This window comes from Chiloscyllium punctatum, chromosome 25 (genome assembly GCF_047496795.1).
Source record: "Chiloscyllium punctatum isolate Juve2018m chromosome 25, sChiPun1.3, whole genome shotgun sequence".
Taxonomy (NCBI): domain Eukaryota; kingdom Metazoa; phylum Chordata; class Chondrichthyes; order Orectolobiformes; family Hemiscylliidae; genus Chiloscyllium; species Chiloscyllium punctatum.
In genome coordinates this window covers 49,461,758-49,482,455 of record NC_092763.1, presented here as the reverse complement: position 1 = coordinate 49,482,455, position 20,698 = coordinate 49,461,758, and the positions used below count along the sequence as shown (strand labels likewise).

General features: G+C 41.9%; 1 protein-coding gene across 2 annotated transcripts; it reads right to left on the bottom strand.

The window, feature by feature from the left end:
- Window positions 1-933: 933 nt before the first annotated feature.
- vbp1 (von Hippel-Lindau binding protein 1) lies at window positions 934-19,001 on the bottom strand. 2 transcript variants are annotated; one of them, XM_072595229.1, is made up of 6 exons: window positions 18,890-19,001; window positions 9,531-9,655; window positions 7,925-7,991; window positions 7,150-7,248; window positions 5,844-5,982; window positions 934-1,424 (listed from the first exon to the last, which is right to left on the bottom strand). In XM_072595229.1, the coding sequence occupies exons 1-6, from the start codon at window positions 18,971-18,973 to the stop codon at window positions 1,354-1,356; spliced, it is 585 nt and encodes a 194-aa protein (XP_072451330.1). In that variant the 5' UTR covers window positions 18,974-19,001; the 3' UTR covers window positions 934-1,353. The 2 variants fall into 2 exon arrangements, with proteins under 2 accessions (XP_072451330.1, XP_072451331.1); XM_072595230.1 differs by having other exon boundaries at window positions 934-1,284; window positions 5,848-5,982.
- Window positions 19,002-20,698: the final 1,697 nt, after the last annotated feature.

The window sequence follows — 20,698 nt, the reverse complement described above, 5'->3', positions numbered from 1 at the left end:
AAGGGTCACGGAAGCATAGATACAAAATAAGCTGAAGGACAGAAATCTTGTTTTGGGGTGAAGTTTTGCACCACTGACCTTTTGATACACAATTATTTTTGATGTATACTGCTTTGGGTACAGGGCACGATTTAAATGTGCAGATGATAGTAAATCCTAGTGTGGTAAAGAGTGAAGAAAATAGTAATCAGACTTCAAGATGGCATAGATATGCTGGTGGAATGAATGGAAATTGCATAATGATGGGGAAAGGGGCTCACAATGGGATTAATGAATTTCTCTTTAAAAGAACTGGTACATATTCTATGGGGCATATGGTGGCCCCATCTGCTGTTCTATTCTGTGATGCTACTAGCTGAAATGGTCCTAAATTCTGATATTAGATAATTCTTTAAAGAATTGGCAATTTTTTTTAGATTAGATTCTCTACACTGTGGAAACAGGCTCTCCGGTCCAACAAGTCCACACTGCCCCTCCGAACAGAAACCAACCCAAACCCATTTCCCTACCCTATATTTACCGCTGACTAACACACCTAACACTGTGGGCAATTTAGCATGGTTAATTCACCTGACCTGCACATCTTTGGATTGTGGGAGGAAACCCACGCAGACACTAGGAGAATGTGCAAACTCCACACAGACAGGCAGGAATCGAACCCAGGACCCTGGTGCTGAGAGGCAGCAGTGCTGACTACTGAGCCACCTTTTCACTCAAACACCACAAGTTGGCAATCTAAAAAATGCAGTTCCAAAGTTTGGAGTGGATGTTTTACTCCCTACTTAAATCAAGACAGTACTTATGTATAAAGATTAACATTATATTAAGAAATCAAGTGCTTGAGATAGAAAGTATAGTTTTTTGCTTAAATCTGGCATTCCTCAGAGTACAACTTACACAGGAAAAATACAGAATTAAATAATGCAGGAACACTTGTTTTATTCTGTTCAGCACTTTATTAACACATGGTAGAACCATACAAAATCTTTACATGTATTGTATCATAGCAAGAACCAGTTGCATGGATACATGGGTGCCCACTGTGTCTGTACGACTAGGCTGCAGGACTGCTGCAAGTGTGGCTTGTGAAAACCGGTAATGACATTTTGAACCTGTATTCTATATCATTCTTCATTTCCACAAAAGCTTTACAAGCAATGCAATAAACCAGTATATCCATATATCTGTAGTTTCAGTCTCATCTGCTCTTGGGGTTAACATTCAACACCTTTGTTTCCAAAGACAAAAATAACTGCAGCTTTCCAAACACAAGAGTTGCCAAATCTGTGAATATTTTAAAGAAAAAAAGTGAGTTTCAGAGTTTAGCTATGTGTAAAAATGTATTGTTGTGAACTATGCGCTACTCTTAGAAGCAGCCTCAGAGCTTCTTCTTTTAACATCCCAGTTATAAACTCTTGCCATATCTGATAGACGATTAGTTAAGGAGAAATCAAATATTTAATGTCAGTTAGAATGTGTTCGATGCCGACAATGCCCGAGTACGACTTGTAATAAGCTTCATAAGAAGAACTCCTCAAATGGACAAGGCTTTGTTTCTGGTTGATTAGTGTGAAACATAGTAGCTGTGACACTACATTTACATTGTAGAGGATGTGGGCTCAAGTCCCACAATGGCACATCATTCATTGAAACTTAAAAAAAATGACACAATAAGGATTACTGTGAAACCTACTATAAACACCAAGGCACTAAGAAGCCTGACAACTATATCTGTTCTAGTCTACATTTGAACTTAATCCCACATTACTTCGCCAGTTCTTAACCTCTCCAATACAATCTTTGTTCTTTCTGCCATATTGATCGATATCATTGTAGAAACGTAGCTTCAAGACTATGGCTGTAGTTATGAATGTATCTTATGCATAATTAATTTATCCAATCACCAGATCTGGATGGACAACATCATGCGCACTTTCTCACCTTCTCCCCTTCCATAACACTCCACGATCATCCAGAACTAGGACAACATTTAACTTATTTTAGCCAATAGACAATTCTCCCATATTGCTCTACAAACCCTCTCCTAATTCATTCCTATTCATGGCACACACCTCCGATTCCCTTCACTATTCCCATTAAACAGGAATATGTCTCTGGCCTCTAAGATAACATACACTGTAAACACGAACACAGAAATTGCAACTTAAAGATAGACCAATATCCACCTCTATTAGCTGGTAACCAAATGATACAATAATAATGGTCCTTAATTAATCATAGTCACCAAACTCTACAAAATAGTCTACAAAATACTTAGAAATGACACATAGAAATACCAGTGATGCATCTGGGGAACCATAAGTTCAAGGTCATCTTTTTCTTCCTAAACATTCTGCAGACATTTCTCATTAATTGCATATCACATTCCAAAACATTATCTTTTGGAAATTTAATTTGTACCTGAATAAATCAATATTAATTGTTGCCAGCCTTTGGCTACATGTTCACTAAACATTGTTTCTGCAGATTAGGTTTTAATTTTTCTTCAGGTGCAGGTGGTGCCCTCTATTGGAAACTGAACATTTCTGCAGCTTTGCTTTTGCCAAAAACCACTCAACTCTTGAAGGAGCGAACAGGGGAGCTGAATATCAAGGAATCATTCAACTGAGCATGGAAACAAGCAGCCCAGGACAGCTTGCTTCTCTTAGGAAGAAAGGTTGAACAAATTGTGTCTATACCCACTGGAGTTTAGAAGAACAAGAGATGATCTTGTTAAAACACAAGATCCTGAGGGAGCTTGATGAGGTAGCTACCAGAAAGATGTTCTCTCAGAGAATTTAGAACTAAGCAGCACAAGAAAAACAGGTATCCCTTTTAAGAGGGAGACAAAAAGACTTTGTTCTCTCAGATGGTCATGAGATTGTGGAATTCTCTTTCAGATAAAGCAGTGGAGGCTGGATCATTTAATTTTTTTCAAGGCAGATTGACAGGGGAGTCAACAATTATGATGGGCATACAGGGAAGTGGAATTGATTCCATAATCACATCAGCCATAATCTTTCTTAAAGGGCCAAATGCCCAACTCTCAAGTAATATGCTCAAAACTGAGAGTCAAGACCCACAGGCCACAATCAGTGAAGACTGGGGACAATATTTCATCCTAACACTCAACACTGGAGCCCCCCCAGGGGTGCTTACTCAGCCCCTACTGTACTCACCGTATACCCATGACTGTGTCGCCAAATACCAGACTAATGCCATTTACAAGTTCGCTGATGACACCACCATAGTCAGTTGAATCTCAGATGGTGACGAAACAGACTACAGACGGAAGATAGAAGACCTGGAAAAATGGTGCACTGAGAACAACCTAGCTCTCAATGCCAGCAAAACCAAGAAACTCATTATTGACTTTCGGTGGGATGTTACTCATGCCCCCCCTACACATTAACAGCACAGAGATGGAACAAGTGGATAGTGTCAAACTCCTGGGAGTGGTCACCCACAACAAGCTTTCTTGGACTCTTCATGTGGATGCACTGGTTACAAAGGCCCAACATCTCTTCTTCCTCAGGTAGCTGAGGAAATTTGGCATGACAGTGAATACCCTTGCCAACCTTTATAGGTGTGCCACTGAGAGCATTCTGTCTAGATGTATCACTACCTGGTACGGCAACTGTACACTTTCAGAGATCTAGCTTTCACAATTTGGTTGGGTGCAGAATTCCAGACATTCACTACCCTCTGGGAGAAGAAGTTCCTTCACATCTCAATTTTAAATGAGTAAACCCTTCCTCTGTAACTAGGCCTTCTAGTTCCAGACTATTCTCCCTTCTCTCCCCCCCCCCCCCCCCCCCCCAGTTGGTGGAAACATCTACCCTGTCAAGTCCCTGCCCAGAATCTTGTATGTAACAATTAGATCTACCCACATTATCTTAACTCTAATGAATAAAGGCCTAATCTGTTTACCTACTAGACACATTTTCCCTCCAGGACAACTAAAAAATAGTTTACAGGTCACATTGCAGCAACATCCATTCTCTATCTCAGCAACACAAAATGAGAGAGAGGGAGAATAGATAAGTGATATGCTTATTGCAAAGAGAAGTGGACTAATGTACAGTGACAATTTCAGTGAAGATTATGATGCTAGTATTCATTGATAAGAGATACTGATTCTGTTACGCAAATGGCAGCTATACTTCAAGGATGGAGCAGGCAGAATGGCAAGAGTTTGGCAAACCAGGATAGAACATATATACAAAACAACCTTGGCTATCCGAACATCAATTATCCAAATTTCAGATTATCCAAACCAGGTGTCAAGGTCCCTACACATGCATTTCAACTGAAATAGGAAAATTCTATTCCTCATCCATTTAATGCATTGTATTGTAAATTAGAACAGGAATATAGATGCAAGTATGCATTAATAAATAATTAAATTAAAACATATACTCGAGACATGATGTTAGAGTCAAGTCTTACACTTTTTATCAAAAGGCTCTCCAATACTTATTCTCCCCGAGGATGAAGGTTTGTGAACACACAAGAACAATACATGTGCAAGCCGGAGCTGTGTGCTCTAACAGCAAGATTCCCACTTAACATTGACTCGCTGTGGTTTTGCGAACCCAACAATATTTTTTCCTCAGCTCATTCTCTGGAGTGTTAAGTCAAAAATGCTTGTTCCTCCCATTATCCCTTAACGACTCTTTTGTTTCCAAAAATGTAGTTCAATATCTTTTAGGTGACAAGAAAATTTAATGTAACTTTTTTTTAAATGGGGGAGAGCAAATCGTAGTGAGTTAGCACATGTGAAAATAAACAGGAGTAAAACTTGATGGGAGGAAACATGATGAAAACATTACCCCCCTTAAAAAAAATGAAAGGATGGAAACTGAAGTTAGTCAGCAAAACAATCTTCCCCCTCTCTTGTGTTCCCCCTGTATTTTGCACCTCTGCATCACTAAGAGCTTGGCAGTCGCTGAGGAGGGAGGGACAATGGTTAATCTGGCGGTGGGATGACACTGAACAGAAAGATGCCGGCTGCTGTTGAGAACCGGGATAAAATCAAGGCAAATGTTAGCAAAAGATTTCACAGACTTGATTCAAACTCTCGCCAAAAAGTGATTTTATTTGTAAAGTATCATGAATTTTTAAGCAATATTCAGTATTTGTACACATTTTATCGATTGAGTGCAATAAAAACTATAAAACATGTTTTACGTAATTATGTTCAACATGGCTTCCTTTGTTTATGATCAAATCAGTTATCCAAACAAAATACTCCCCGCCTGTCTCGTTCAGATAATCAAGGTTGTTCTGTACACAAACATTCAAGATATGTCAAGTTGTCTGCAATTGCATCTCATTAACTTTTGACATATTGCCATTCTCACTCATCCCTTCCCAAACAACTTAGTAACTTTTCTGAAACACACCCAAACTTTGAATAATTACATTCTGCACACGAGTAAAGTCTTGGTCACCGGTATCAAGTATGCAAATGAAACTCAATTGCTCCCCATGGATTTTTTTTCATATTCAGCAAACACCATTCGTACTCAATGTGCAACTGCAAAGATTGCTCAAGATCTCAATGTTTTAAGTGCATTACTGAGAGGAAAATGACAGTTCTGCCATGAAAAAGCAAATGGTGAACCTGAATTAAGCCACCATATGCCTTTTTTTCCCTGTCAGGTTAAGTGTGGATTCATACTGACAAGCATCATTTTATTCACTTACCCTCCCAATCTGTTTGTCAATTGCAGTTTCCCCTCATAAAACAAATGATAAAGAAACTGTTAATAGAAATCTCACAAAAAACTGCAGAAGAATGAAGGTGCCATTTCTCAGTGTTACTTTGATATAAAGGATACTGACTTCTGTGGTAGTGAACTGATCTCGAAGGAAATCCAGATCCTCTTCTAGTCCTTCCAGATTACGGGTTGCAGTTGTCAGATTCTTTTCAAGTAATGCTCGAGCCTCATCGAGGTCATACTCAAGCATTACATTAGCCTGTGCAAGACAGAGCTACATCTTATTTTTTTTTGTCAATGCCCCACAATCATTCATTGCTTTTGCTAGTTCCTCAGAATATGGGCCCAGATGTATTCGGAACTTAACACAACAAGTTGTTTTCCTGCACTGAGCTGGATAGTGGGCACCAACAGACTAATGACTTGTGGGGTATCACATTTGGTCCCGTCCATTTAATTCCCACAAGTGCACTTTCTAGCAGAGGCTTGTGGACAATGATTGACACCAAGATTCTTTCCAGCTACAGTCCAGAGATGGCAAAGTCAACAGTAATGACACTGTTACTAAAGTGAAGACACTCACTTAAAAGAGGGCAAGACTCTCATCCATATGGCTCAGGAGCACACTTCCTTTACAACTGAGCCAAAGGTGCAGGAAGACAAAAGTAACTCTACACTGAGCGCTGTACAACTGCTAATATTGAAATTTAAAACCACTATGCTTATGTAGTGCATGGCTACTGACAAAAGTGTTCTCAGCCTGAGTGACATGAATCCATACATCTTAGTGTAATAATCCAAGCATCCTCATGACGATGAAAATAAAAATCATTACACTTCCTCATAGTTTTCTTTCAAGTATCTCAACATCTCCCAATGTACTCATTCTTCTATGATTCACAGGCTGGCAAACCCAATATTATCACCTAACTACTGCGTTATGATCTGTCCTATCTTCTCTTTGACTATTTCTAGTCTTGGCAGGATCTTGTATCTCCAGATTTTAAATTTCTTCTAGATTACTCAGTAATAAGGAAAAGAAACATTGGTGAAAGTTACCCTGTCTCTGGAAGTACCTGGGGAACAGCAAAAATGTCTGTCTTATACATATGGTGCCTTGTTCATGCTTCCTGGACTTTCAGGAGATATACACTATTCACTGAAATAACTAAATGGCTGTGTAACACGACAATTATATTGACAATTAGAATAAGTATACATCTGTTTTAGTTGGTTACAGATTTCCACTGCCCACAGTATCATACTTTTCTGTTTGCAGATCTATTTTGGAATGAGCAGTCGTAATACCTGTATTTCAAATGAATGCACAAAGAATTATAAAAAAAAGTGTTCATTTCTGATGATACTCTGCAAATTTTGTTCCCCTTACATATTTTTGCAGCAGAAACCATGGCCCAGAACTTACCCCCAACCATAGGCACACTTTATCTGTAGGAGTGATAGATGCTTTAGCATACAAGTTATCTGCGAGGAGAAACAGCGTCTCCATTGGATCTGTGGAATCCTTTAAAACAAAAAGCAGGCAGATGTAGGGCTGCATTATAGTTAAAATAGCCAAACTCTCATTTCTGTAAGAACCACATATAATTACAGCAATATATATGACACTACATCATAAAAACAAATGTAATAGGAATAAGTTAGTTATGAATAGCAACCAAGATTAATCAATCTTTGGATTGGAGACCAGTTTGAAGTTGCTGCTACCACAACAATTACCAATTAAAATGAGAGAGAGAAAAACAGAATAGTTAAAGGAATACTTGGCTCTGAGAAAAAGGAAGAGAAAACAGACTTTTAAAGGACAAAAGACAATGCAGGGTCAAAGTGAAACAGTTGCTGTAAGAACCGGGTATGACAGGTAAAATTGCTTCATGTTGCAAATCTGTTTCGCTGTAGCCAATTTCAAAGAAACAACAGGGGTGTTAGACTCAGGTCATTTGCCCAAGAAAGAACACCAAATCTAAAAGCAATATTTTTGATAATCCTTATATAATCCTAGTGAGAGTTAAATCCATAACATCAGAATTCCAAATGCCAAAAATTCTTCCTTAGAGATTTATTTGTCTAAAGCAAATATATATTGCTTAAACACGCATACAAAATTAAAAAAAACATTTAAGAGACTGGGCAAAGTAACTGTCAATCAGTCAACTTTATGAAAATTTACACAGCTTTACCTTTTTCTTCTGCATGTGTTTTAAAATCTCTAATGTCTGTTTAATTTCTGGAATTTGACTTTTTAGCCTAGAGAAAGGAAGAAAAGATGGCAAGTATAAATGGTCATGTTGAGAGATAAAAAAAAGCACAATTCCTTTTCACAGAACAGCTTTTATGCAAATAGTGTCTTTAAATAATAAAATATACAAGTACAACGTAGTAACATTACGATAATGAGCCACACAGGCAAATACTAAGGCAGATAACCAAAAGCTTGATGAGAAAGGTAGTTTTAAGGAGTGTCCTAAAGGAATGGGGTGAGATACAGGGGTTTAGGAAGGGAATTCCAGTGCCAATGTGAAGACAACTGAGGGAATGCTGGAACAATTGAAACTGGGCCAGAATGACAAAAGTACACAGTTATCCCAGACAGTTTTAGGGCTGGATTACAGAGTTGAGGAGGGATGAGGTCATATGGAACTTGAAATCAAGAAATGAGAATTTTAAAAATCAAAACTTTGCCTAACATGCTAATACAGATTAGCAAACATAATAGATATGGGTAAACAATTGCTGGTATGACTAAGGAAACTACTATGTGCAACCTCAAATTTGCACAGGGTAGAATTCAGAGGCTGGCAAGGAATATGTTGCAAAAGTCAAATCAAGAGGTAATAGAAACCTGGATGAAGAGTTCAACAGTAACTAGGCTGAGGCTGGACAGCCAAGACTAAATGGAGATGAAAACAATAAGTCTTTGGTGGCACAGATATGTGGTTGGAAGTTGCTGGGGTCAAATTTGACACTTGTCAAGAAAGCCTTGAGCCAAGAAGAAATCTTGAGGAGAAAAAGGTCTGTGCGATACACGACAGCAGAATAAAACATAAATAACGACATTAAGGAAGATGGGCATTATTTACATTTGACATAACCACCCAAATTTCTCTTACAGTATTTTCTCTGATGCCAAAAGTTGCAAAATAGTGAAGGATTTTTATTTTTCATTTATCTCTGGCAGCACCACAGCCAAGACAGAATTCTGATAGAAATCAATGTTTTTCCTTGATCCTAACATAATATGGCAACCTCCAGTTAAAACAATTACAGAATATTGCTTCACTCTCTCAACAGGTACAACATTAGACCATCTTAGATGGTTTGTTTGTAACATTAGCTTTGACTTAGACAATGTATGGATATTTTTAATCAGCAAGTGGTGCGCTGGTCTCACTTGGTCAGAGAAATGCACAATTATATTCTTTTTAAAATGTGTGACATGTAACATACGTCAATGACACCAGGTATTGGAGCAAGGGTCAGTTTTCAATTCTTGGAAACAGCCAGTTTTTGATTTTTGTAGGAAAACAATTGGAATTTGAGAATAGCTCTGTACAAAAAATATTACATAGTACTAGCTGTAGAATCCCATCCAATAAAAATTTAATTTGAAAGCCAGTGCTTTGCAGTAAGTGAATCAATAAGGTGTGCATTTTCTCACTCAAAAAACACCAAATCACTTCAGTGGCTTTCTCAGTCACAGCTTAAACTGCGAATCTTTATTTAACATGTTCAGCTAAAGTAGCTTAGAGCGTGGACATTTTTAACACTGTGATGATAAATTCTCACCTTCTTTTCTTTTGCGATAGATTCAGCTCCATGAATTTGTATTTTTGGTATTGCTCATCTAGCCTCCTCAGCACTAAGTCTGCTGTCTCATTACCTGGTTGCTTCATAAATGCAACAACATCCTCCTAGAAAACAGATAATAAACAAAAAAAAAAGAGACTTAAAAAATGAAATAAATGCAATCTACACACCAGCAACAACATTTAAAGAGTTGTACCGATTTCCCCAATCATCTACAGTCTGGGTGTTACCATTGACAGATTAACATTGAAATATTTTGACAATATGAAGTAAGATTAGTGCACAGTGACTATACAATATTTTCAATTACATCATAGCAGCTGCTCGGAGCATTATTACAGAGTTGTATATGATAAAACAAAGAACCACAGATGATGGAGCTCGGAAACAAACAAACAGAAATTGCTGGAGAAACTCAACAGGTCTGGCAATGAGGATAAAACAGAATTTTGAGTCCAGTGACCCCTCCTCATTTCCCAATTGGAATTTGAGATGTTATATCGAATATTATTTCCAGGAAGACAGTTGGAATGCCTAGCCTGACCAACATGCCCCAGCTGCTTATGATCATTTCTTTGTAATTCCAATTAGTTTAAGGGTGAAGCGTAGTGGGGCAGCACTTTAAAGGAGGTATTGTGACAATGGAGAAGTATGCCAAGATCCTAATGACACCCATCTGTACTTCTCCATCGCATTTCCTGAATGTACAACAGCCAAATTACCCAACTATGATAATATCACAACTGAATTACTATTTCTAGTGATTGAAGATAGGGTTAAAGGAGCCCAAGTTTTCAATCCATTCCATAAATTCTACTCCACTAACGATGATTTCATTCTATGAATTTCATTCCCAACTCATTGCCACACTGCTGCTGAAACTCTCACCTACCACTGTCATCTCTAAATAGTTATCCCAATGCTGCCTAACTGGACCCTGACCCTCTACGAAAGAACTGGGACCATTAAGCTATTCAGCTTCTCAGGCCGGCTCCACCATTCAAAATGGTCATACCCAATCTCATCTTGGCTGCAACATCAATTCCCTGCCTACTCTCTATAACCCTGCAACCAATTACTAATTAAAAACCTATATCCTCAAATTTTTCAGTGTCCTGACAGCCACTGCACTCTGGGGTAATGAATTCCAGATTCATGATTCAGAGAAGTAATTCCTTCTCAGGTGTCTTAAAGTGGGCAGCACGGTGGCACAGTGGTTAGCACTGCTGCCTCACAGCGCTAGAGACCCGGGTTCAATTCCCACCTCAGGCGATTGACTGAGTGGAGTTTGTACATTCTCCCTGAGTCTGCATGGGTTTCCTCCGGGTGCTCCGGTTTCCTCCCATAATCCAAAAATGTGCAGGTTTGGTGAATTGACCATGCTAAATTGCCCATAGAGTTAGGTAAAGGGGAACAGGTCTGGGTGGGTTGCGCTTCAGCAGGTCGGTGTGGACTTGTTGGGCCGAAGGGCCTGTTTCCTCACTGTAAGTAATCTAATCTAATCTTAAATCTGCTACCCTTACCCTAAAACTATTGTTCTAGATTGCCCACAAGGGTAATCATCTCCTCTCCATCTACCTTGTCAATCCCCTTTAACGCCTTATATACATTAGATCTCTTCTTTTCTAAACTTCAGGTCTAAACTACTCAATCTCTCTTCATAAGACAATCCACCCACTGAAATGCCTTCAGTAAAACTACATCCCTCCTGAAATAAATGGACTAAAACTGTAATCTAATCTAATTACCTTCTGTACCTGCATTCTAGTTTTCTGAGATTCATGCACAAGGACATCCAGATCTCTCTGTGCTGAAGCACTCTGTAAAGTTTCCCTCCATTCAGACAATAAGTTACCTTTCTATTCTTCCAATCAAAATGAATAACCTCTCATATCCACGTGAAACTCCATTTGGCAATTTTTGGCCCATTCACCGATACTAACCATAACCAATTTGCAAAATTTCTTAATTTTTTCACTGCAATTTATTTGCCCACCTATTTAATTGTTATCTGCAAATTTTCTTCCATACCTGTGTCCAAGTCATTAATATAGGTTTTAAGTAGTTGGGGCCCCAAGAACTGACTCTTGCGGCATCCCACTAGTTACACCTTGCACACCAGAAAAGGACCCATTTATCCTGACACTGTTTTCTGTTAGTTAGAAAGTCTAGACTTATACAGGCATGGAAACAGACCCTTTAGACCCACTCATCCATGCCGACCAGATATCCTAAACTGTCTTTCTGCCAGCATCTGGCCTTTATCCCTCTAAACCCTTCCTACTTATGTACCTGTCCAGATGCCTTTTAAATATTATAATTGTATATGCTTCCACCACTTCTTCTAGCAGCTCATTCCAAACATGCACCACCCTGTGTGAAAAAGTTGTCCCTTGGGTCCCTTTTATATCTTTCTCCTCTCACCTTAAACCTACACCCTCCAGTTTTGGACTCCCCCATCCACAGAAAAACATCTTGGCTATTTACCCTATCCATGGTCCTCATGATTTTATAAACCTCTAAGGTCAGCACTCTCACCCTCTGACACTCCAGGGGAAAAAAATGCCCTAGCCTATTCAGCCTCTCCCTATAGCTCAATCCTCTATCGAAGTTAATACATTACCCCAACCTCATGTGATCCTATGTTGTGCACTGTGTGGTACCTTATCAAATGCCTTCTAGAAGTACAGCTTTACGACATCTACAGGATTCTCATTACATCTTTGAAAAACACAATTTGACTAATTAATGGACTATGGTTTGACTTTCCTTATTACTTCCTTAATAATGGATTCTAACAAGTTCCCAAGAGCAGATGTTAAACTAACTGGCTCCTTTTGAATAAGAGCATTGTATTAGCACTTTTCCAATCCATGGAAATCTTTCCAGCATCCAGGGAATTTTTGATTATAACCAATGGATCCACTATCTCTGCTACCACTTCCTTTAAGCCTGTAGGATGTAGGATGTAGGCCACCAGGTCCTATGACTTGCTTGCCTTCAATCCCAATAGTTTGGTCAGTGCCATATCCTTAATGGTAACTACGGTTTTAAAATTCCTGCTTTTCTATAATGTCTTCATTACCTATTACTGGGGTGGCACAGTCCTCCACAGTGAAAACTGAGATAAAGTATTGATTTAATGCCTCCATTATTACTGTGTTCCCTAATATTAACTTCCAGTCTCATCCTTCAAGGACCCATCTTTCACTTTAGCTACTCTCTTCCCTTTTATAAAGAAGTTTTTCACTATCTGCTATTGAAAACACAACACTTCTATTTCTTCAGTACACTAAGGAAATTTGGCATATCCATAAAGACTTTTACCAATTTTAATAGATGGACCATAGAAAGAAAGCATTCTATCTGGATGCATCATAGCTTGGTATGGCAACTACTCTACCTGGACCTTGAGAAACCAGAGTTCTGAACACAGCCCAGTCCATCATACTAGCCAACTTTCCATCCTTTGACTCCATTAATACTTGTTGCTGCATTGCAAGGCAGCCTACCTAATCAAAAGCTCCTCCCACCCCAGTTATAATCTCTTCCAAACTCTTCTGTCAGGCAGCAGATACGAAAATGTATGTAGCAGCAGATTCAAGACCAGCTTCTCCCCCACAGTTACTAGACTTCTGAAGGGACCTCTCAAATTTAAAATTTAACATTGATCTCTGCCTTTGGACACCTTCTCTACAGCCGTAACATTGTATTCCTTGCACTGTTCCATTACCTTATGCACTTTGTATGGAATGATCTGCCAATACTGCATGCAAAACAAAACTTTTCATTGTACCTAGGTACATGTGACAGATCAAATTAAAAATGGAACTGTTCCCCCAAAGGTAACCTTGCTAATTCATACACAGACTAAAATTAACCATGATTGTTGCCACATCTTTCTTACAAGCCCTAATACGTCCTGGTTTATAGGGCAACTTTGATTATGCGAACAACATGGGCGGGGAATTTTTTGTTCGGATAATCAAGGTTACTCTGTCTAATGTGCCCTACTGTGGAACTACTGTTTGGGGACTTATAGATTAGTCCCACAGGAACTCCTTTCCCCTGCTATTTCTTATTTCTATCCATACTCATTCTCTGTCTTGAACTCCAGCATTATACCCTTTCACTGATCTCTTCATTTACTAACAAAACAATATTACCTCCTCTTCCTTTCTGTCTATCCTTCTGAAATACTGCCTACCCTTGGATTTTCAGTTCCCAATCTGGTCTACCTGTAACCACATCTATACCAAATCATACTAATTTGTCTCCATTTGCAGTGTTAACTTGTTAATTTTATTCTGAATATTTTGTCTGTTAAAAATCTCAAGTTTTATTCTATTATCAAATGTCCCTATCCTTTATGATTCTTTGGTGCAATATGAGGTCACGCATAGAGTCATAGAGACGTACAGCACAGAAACTGACCCTTCAGTCTAACTTGTCCATGTCAACCAGATATGTCAAATTACACAATGCTTTAAAATCTTCAAAAATTATATATTTCCAAATTCCTCCTGTAGAATAATTTCCAAAACACAGTTGGCACTTCAATTAGATTCTGTACTAGTAGTTTAGCAGTTCTATCCATTCATTTTATTTTCTTGTAACAATCAACATTAGTAATTTTTGCTGCTATCTTGTCTTTTAACTTTGATTTTTAAACAAATTTCATGCAACTGGGAAACCCCAATCGCCAACTGTGAAGCCTTAATTATGCAAATTGTTAGGACCCCGCTGCCAGCATGATTCAAGTGGAGCTCATCACATCTTTCCCCAGCATTGGTGCCCATGTCCCATAAATTTGAATCCATTTCTCCCACAATCCGAGTCACGTATTTACCTCTTTAATCTTAATGAACTTATGCCAATTACTTTGTGAGCCAGTTAATAAACAAGTGATCATTATCTTTTTAATTCTGCCAAAAATTTAGACCCTATTTGCTCATATTCCTTCAGCAGAATCCAGAATCTCTTTCCTCATTCTACCTCTAGCAATGGTACCTACGTGGGCCACAACGACTGGATCTTTTCCCTCCCACTCCAAGTTCCTCTGCAGTCCAGATGAGCTATCCTTAAGCCTGGCACCAAGCAGGCAACATGACCTTCAGAAATCTCAATCCTAGCCACTGAGAACAGTTCCTATTACTGAACTATTTTAACTCTCATTATATTTCTCATTTCTAACCCCATTTGGATGGCTTCACAGAGCTAAGATCAGTTTGCTCATCCTCCCTACAATCGCCACTTTTGTCAATTCAGGGAGCAAGAATCTTAACAAGTGCAAAGCCAGTCCATGGATTCCACCTTTGATTAATTCATGGGATGTCAGCATCACTGGCTTGGCCAGCATTTATTGCTCATCCATAATTGATAAGAGTCAACCACTTTCCTGTAGGCCCATGGTCATACTGTATAGGCCAGTCCAGATAAGGCCAGTTTTGTTCCCTAAAGGACATTAGTAAACCAGATTGTTTTTGCTGACAATCATGGTCATCATTAGACTCTTCATTCCAGATTTTTAAAATTGAATTCTATCTTCATCTTCCCTGATGGGAGTTGAACACACGTCCCCAGAACAATGTGTGGGTCCATGGTTTAATGGTCTAGTGGTAATATCATTCAGCCATAGTCTCCCCAAATTTCATTGACCTGGCCATTCACAAACAAGCTTCCTGAATGATGCTGGCTCATTTTAAAGTTCACGATTCTCACCTGTTTCAAATCCCTCTATGGTTTGGTTTTGGTAAGCTACCTTTACATCTTCTTAACCTTTGTACACATTAGCTGTCTTCTGTATGTGCCTTTTGGGCATCCTTTCTTACTTCATCTCACCATTGGCTGCAGAGCTTTCATCTGTCGCAGCTCTTCTGTGGATAAACTCACTAAATACTTCTGGGGTCTAGATTAAAGTGGTGCTGGAAAAGCACAGCAGTTCGGACAGCATCCGAGGAGCAGTAAAATCGACGGTTCGAGCAAAAGCCCTTCATCAGGAGGCCAGGCAGAGAGCCTGAAGGGTGGAGAGATAAATGAGAGGAGGGTGGGGGTGGGGAGAAAGTAGCAAAGAGTACAATAGGTGAGTGGGGGAGGAGATGAAGGTGATAGGTCGGGGGGGGGGGGGGGGGGGGGGGGGGAGAAGAGAAGTGCTGTGGATAGGTGAAAAGAAGATAGGCAGTTAGGACATGTCATGGGGACCGTGCTGAGCTGGAAGTTTAGAACTAGGGTGAGGTGGGGGAAGGGGAAATGAGGAAACTATTGAAGTCCACATTGATGCCCTGGGGTTGAAGTGTTCCAAGGTGGAAGATGAGGCATTCTTCCTCCAGGCGTCTGGTGGTGAGGGAGCGTCGGTGAAGGAGGCCCAGGACCTCCATGTCCTCAGCAGAGTGGGAGGGAGAGTTGAAATGTTGGGCCACAAGGCGGTGTGGTTGATTGGTGCAGGTGTCCCAGAGATGTTCCCTAAAGCGTTCTGCTAGGAGGCGTCCAGTCTCCCCAATGTAGAGGAGACCGCATCAGGAGCAACGGCTACAATAAATGATATTGGTGGATGTGCAGGTAAAACTTTGATGGATGTGGAATGCTCCTTTAGGGCCTTGGATGGAAGTGAGGGAGGAGGTGGGCGCAGGTTTTGCAAATCCTGCAGTGGCGGGGGGGGGGGGGGGGGAGGTGCCAGGAGGGGAGGGTGGGTTGTAGGGGGGGCGTGGACCTGACCAGACAGTCACAGAGGGAACGGTCTTTGCGGAAGGTAGAAAGGGGTGGGGAGGGAAATATATCCCTGGTGGTGGGGTCTGTTTGGAGGTGGCGGAAATGTCGGCGGATGATTTGGTTTATGCGAAGGTTAGTAGAGTGGAAGGTGAGCACCAGGGGCGTTCTTTCCTTGTTATGGTTGGAGGGGTGGGGTCTGAGGACGGAGGTGCGGGATGTGGACAAGATGCACTGGAGGGCATCTTTAACCACGTAGGAAGGGAAATTGTGGTCTCTAAAGGAGGCCACCATCTGGTGTGTTCTATGGTGGAACTGGTCCTCCTGGGAGCAGATGAGGCAGAGACGGAGGAATTGGGAATACGGGATGGCATTTTTGCGAGAGGTAGGGTGGGAAGAGGTGTAATCCAGGTAGCTGTGGGAGTCGGTGGGTTTGTAAAAAAATGTCGGTGTCATGTCGGTCGTCATTAATGGAGATGGAGGGGTCCAGGAAGGGGAGGGAAGTGTCAAGGGATGGTCCAGGTAAATATAAGGTCAGGGTGGAAGGTGTTGGTGAAGTTGATGAATTGCTTGACCTCCTCGCGGGAACACGAGGTGGTGCCAATGCAGTCATCAATGTAGCAGAGGAAGAGGTGGGGAGTGGTGCCGGTGTAATTACGGAAGATGGACTGTTCTATGTAGCCAAAGAGACAGGCATAGCTGGGGCCCATACGGGTGCCCATGGCTACCCCTTTGGTCTGGAGGAAGTGGGAGGATTCGAAGGAGAAATTATTAAGGATGAGGACCAGTTCGGCCAAACGAATGAGAGTGTCGGTGGAAGGGTCCTGTTGGGGACATCGGGAGAGGAAGAAACGGAGGGCTTGGAGGCCCTAGTCATGGCGGATGGAGGTGTAGGGGGATTGGATATCCATGGTGAAGACAAGGCGTTGGGGGCTGGGGAAACAGAAGTCTTGGAGGAGGTGGAGGGCGTGGGTGGTGTCTCGAATATATGTGGGGAGTTCCTGGACTGGGGGGAATAGGACAGTGTCGAGGTAGGTAGAAATGAGTTTAGTGGGGCAGGAACATGCTGAGACAATGGGTCGGCCAGGGTGGTCAGGCTTGTGGATCTTGGGAAGGAGGTAGAACCGGGCAGTGCGGGGTTCCAGGACTATGAGGTTGGAAGCTGTAGGTGGGAGATCTCCTGAGGTGATGAGGTTCTGTATGGTCTGGGAGATGATTGTTTGCGGATGGAGGGTGGGGTCATGGGCGAGGGGGCGGTAGGAAGAGGTGTCCTCGAGTTGGCGTTTGGCTTCAGCGGTGTAAGAGGTAAGTGCGCCAGACTACCACTGCGTCCCCTTTATCCGCTGGCATGATGATGAGGTCAGGATTGGAGGGCTGCACGTTGTGAGGGTGAGAGGTTGGAGTGGGGGAGGGGGGTAGACAGGTTGAGGTGGTTAATGTCCCAGCGGCAGTTGGAAATGAAAAGGTCGAGGGCGAGGCCAGCACAGCGTGTCCAGGTGGATGCAGTGTGTTGGAGGTGGGCGAATGGGCCCTCGGAAGGTGGGCAGGAGTCCTGATTGTGAAAGTAAGCTCGGAGGCGGAGGAAGAAGTGTTCAACGTCACGGCTTGTATTAAATACATCTGTTTTTCCATGTTAATTTCCACTCCCAACTCTCCCCACTACCCCCACACCCCCAACTCAATTAACAAGATCTGTTTTTTCAAACATTGCTACATTAAAAGCACAATATGGTTGTAAACAATTAAGAACATATGTTCACAGCTACAAATGGCAAAACCTAAAGCCATCCCTAAGCGAAGAGATTATCCAAATAGCATTAAAATACAAAACTTTAAATAAACACACTACCTGCCAGAGTCCACCACTCTTCCCAATTCCCATCTTAACATAATCTAAGAGTTTAGTAAAGGCCAACAGAACCGCTTCGTTGCAAAGTCCTCTCTTTCGGGAGGTGGGGTGTCAAAACACCAGTTATGTCTTTATAATCACTAATCCATTTTCAATACACATCAACTCATCTCCCATCCCATCCTGATGAAGGGCTTTTGCCCGAAACGTCGATTTTCCTGCTCCTCAGATGCTGCCTGACCTGCTGTGTTTTTCCAGCACCACTCTGATCTAAACTCTGGTTTCCAGCATCTGGAGTCCTCACTTTTGCCTAGTCCCATCGGTAAGTACCTTATCTGGTAAACAGTCGCTCTCAGAGAAGCGTAGGCACATTAGATTTTGTTTCATGACTCGCCCAAGTGGCGTTAACATGAGAGTCTGAGTTAGACTGATAGCAGGTTGTGTGATCGTAAATGACGCGACCCTGTGCGCACAAACCCGCAGGAGTGACAGGGTACTTAAGAGCAAGGAGCCTCCCTGTCCCAGTTCACCGGAATACTCTGAGGAGGCCAGTCCAAGAGGTGGGAACCTGGGAGCCTCCGGTTTGATTTGCCTGAACTCAGGTCCCACTCTCATCATGCAGTCAAACACCACGAGGGTCCGAAGACCACAGCACAGCACAGCACAGCACAGGCGGTGGCCGCCACTCCCGGCCGCACGTCGCCATAGGGATAGAGGCCCACACTCGCGCTCTTATAAATAAGTGGCCACAAACCTTCCCCCCCCCAACCCGGGCTGCCCTTACCACAAACACGGCCTGAGGAATACCCAGGTGCTTGCGGCTGCTCACAGCCGCATTACTATCGCCGCTCCCACTGGTGGTCGCCATCTTGGGCCACTCCGACGTCACACGTGACGCGAGCTGCACGTACAGACCCGCCTTCTCCCCGCGGTGATTGGTCAGAAGGTGCCAGCCCAGCCGTCAATCACAAGGAGGGGGCGGTCATGCGCAAAGGGAGGGTTTTGTGGAGATGACCCATTCAGTCAGGACAAGTCTGTTATACCAAGTGTATTGGACCTGCAGATATCTCAATAGATTTATTTCACCCGAGATATAACCAACACATTACATAACAGCAGAAGTAGGCCCCATAAGATCATGGTAAACATTGCCTCAAACATATTTTCAACTGAATTAACCTCTAGCAGGCCAATTGGCATGTTCGTAACCTCTGAGCCACCGGTCGTGTAGCTTTTTATTCACTTGTGGGACATGGACATTGCTGACTGTTATCACCTTATTGTCCATCCCTAGTTGCCTTTGAAAAGGTGGTAGTTAGATGCCTTCTTGAACGTCTAATCCATGTCTAATCCATGTGCTGTATGTTGAACCACAATGTCCTTAGGGAGGGCATTCCAAGATTTTGACCCAGAGACATATTTCCAAGTCAGGATGATGGGTGTCTTGGAAGGGAACTTGCAGATGGTGGTGTTCCCATGTATCTACTCCTCTTATCTTTCTAGATGGAAGTAGTCATGGGTTTGGAAGATGATATGTGGTGAATTTCTGCAGTGTATCTTGTAGAAAGTACAAACTGCTGCCATTTAATGTTGGTGGTGGAGGGAGTGGGTGTTTGTGGGTGTGTTGCCTATCAAGTGGGCTGCTTTTTCCTGGATGATGTCAACCTTCAGTATTGTTGGAACTTTACCCATTTAGAATCTGGTGCTGGAAAAGCACAGCAGGTCAGGCAGCATCTGAGGAGCGGGAGAATCGATGTTTTGGGCATAAGCCCTTCGTCAGGAATATGTTCAGGTCCAAATTGTTTTGGTCTGAATGTAGTCTGAAGTCCATGCGGAATCAGTCGGTTCCTTAGGCAGGCACTGACGAAGAAGATGTGGTTGTGGTAGCGAGTCTGCTTTATGAAGTGGCTGAAGAGCTTCAGGGCAGAGAAAATGATCCGGGTGGTACAGTGAGAGAATCTCATTGAGATCCTTGTAGAGAGAGAAGGAGAACTTCATCAAAGTAGGCATCCTTGGAAGATGCTTCACAGTGGGGTTGAAATCAACTGCAAGAAAGTGAGGATAGCAGTTGCTGCAGACCGAGGACTCTAATCTCCAGCATTTGCAGTCCTCAGTTTCTCGCAGCCATCTAAGCAAGTGAGTATCCCATCACACTCCTGACTTGTGCCCTGTTGATGGTGGACAGACTTTGGGGAGTCAGGGGGTGAGGTCCTTGCTGTGGTATTCCATCTTGGGCCTCCAATCTTTGTAGCCATGTGTTTATGTGGTGAAAGAGTTGCTGGTCAATGGTGGCCCACTGAATGTTGATAGGGGATTCAGTGATGATAACACCATTGAATGTCAAGGGGCAGTGATTAGATTTTATATTATTGGAGACGGTCATTGCCTGGTATTTGTATGGCACGAATGTTATTTGCCACTTGTCAGCCTAAGCCTGGATGTGTACAGATTTTGTTGTTTTTGAACATGGACTGTTTCAATATTTGAGGAATGGTGCTATAAACATTGTGCAATCATAGAGTCATAGTCATAGAGATGTACAGCTCAGAAACAGACTCTTCATTCCAACTCGTGCATGCTGACCACATGTCCT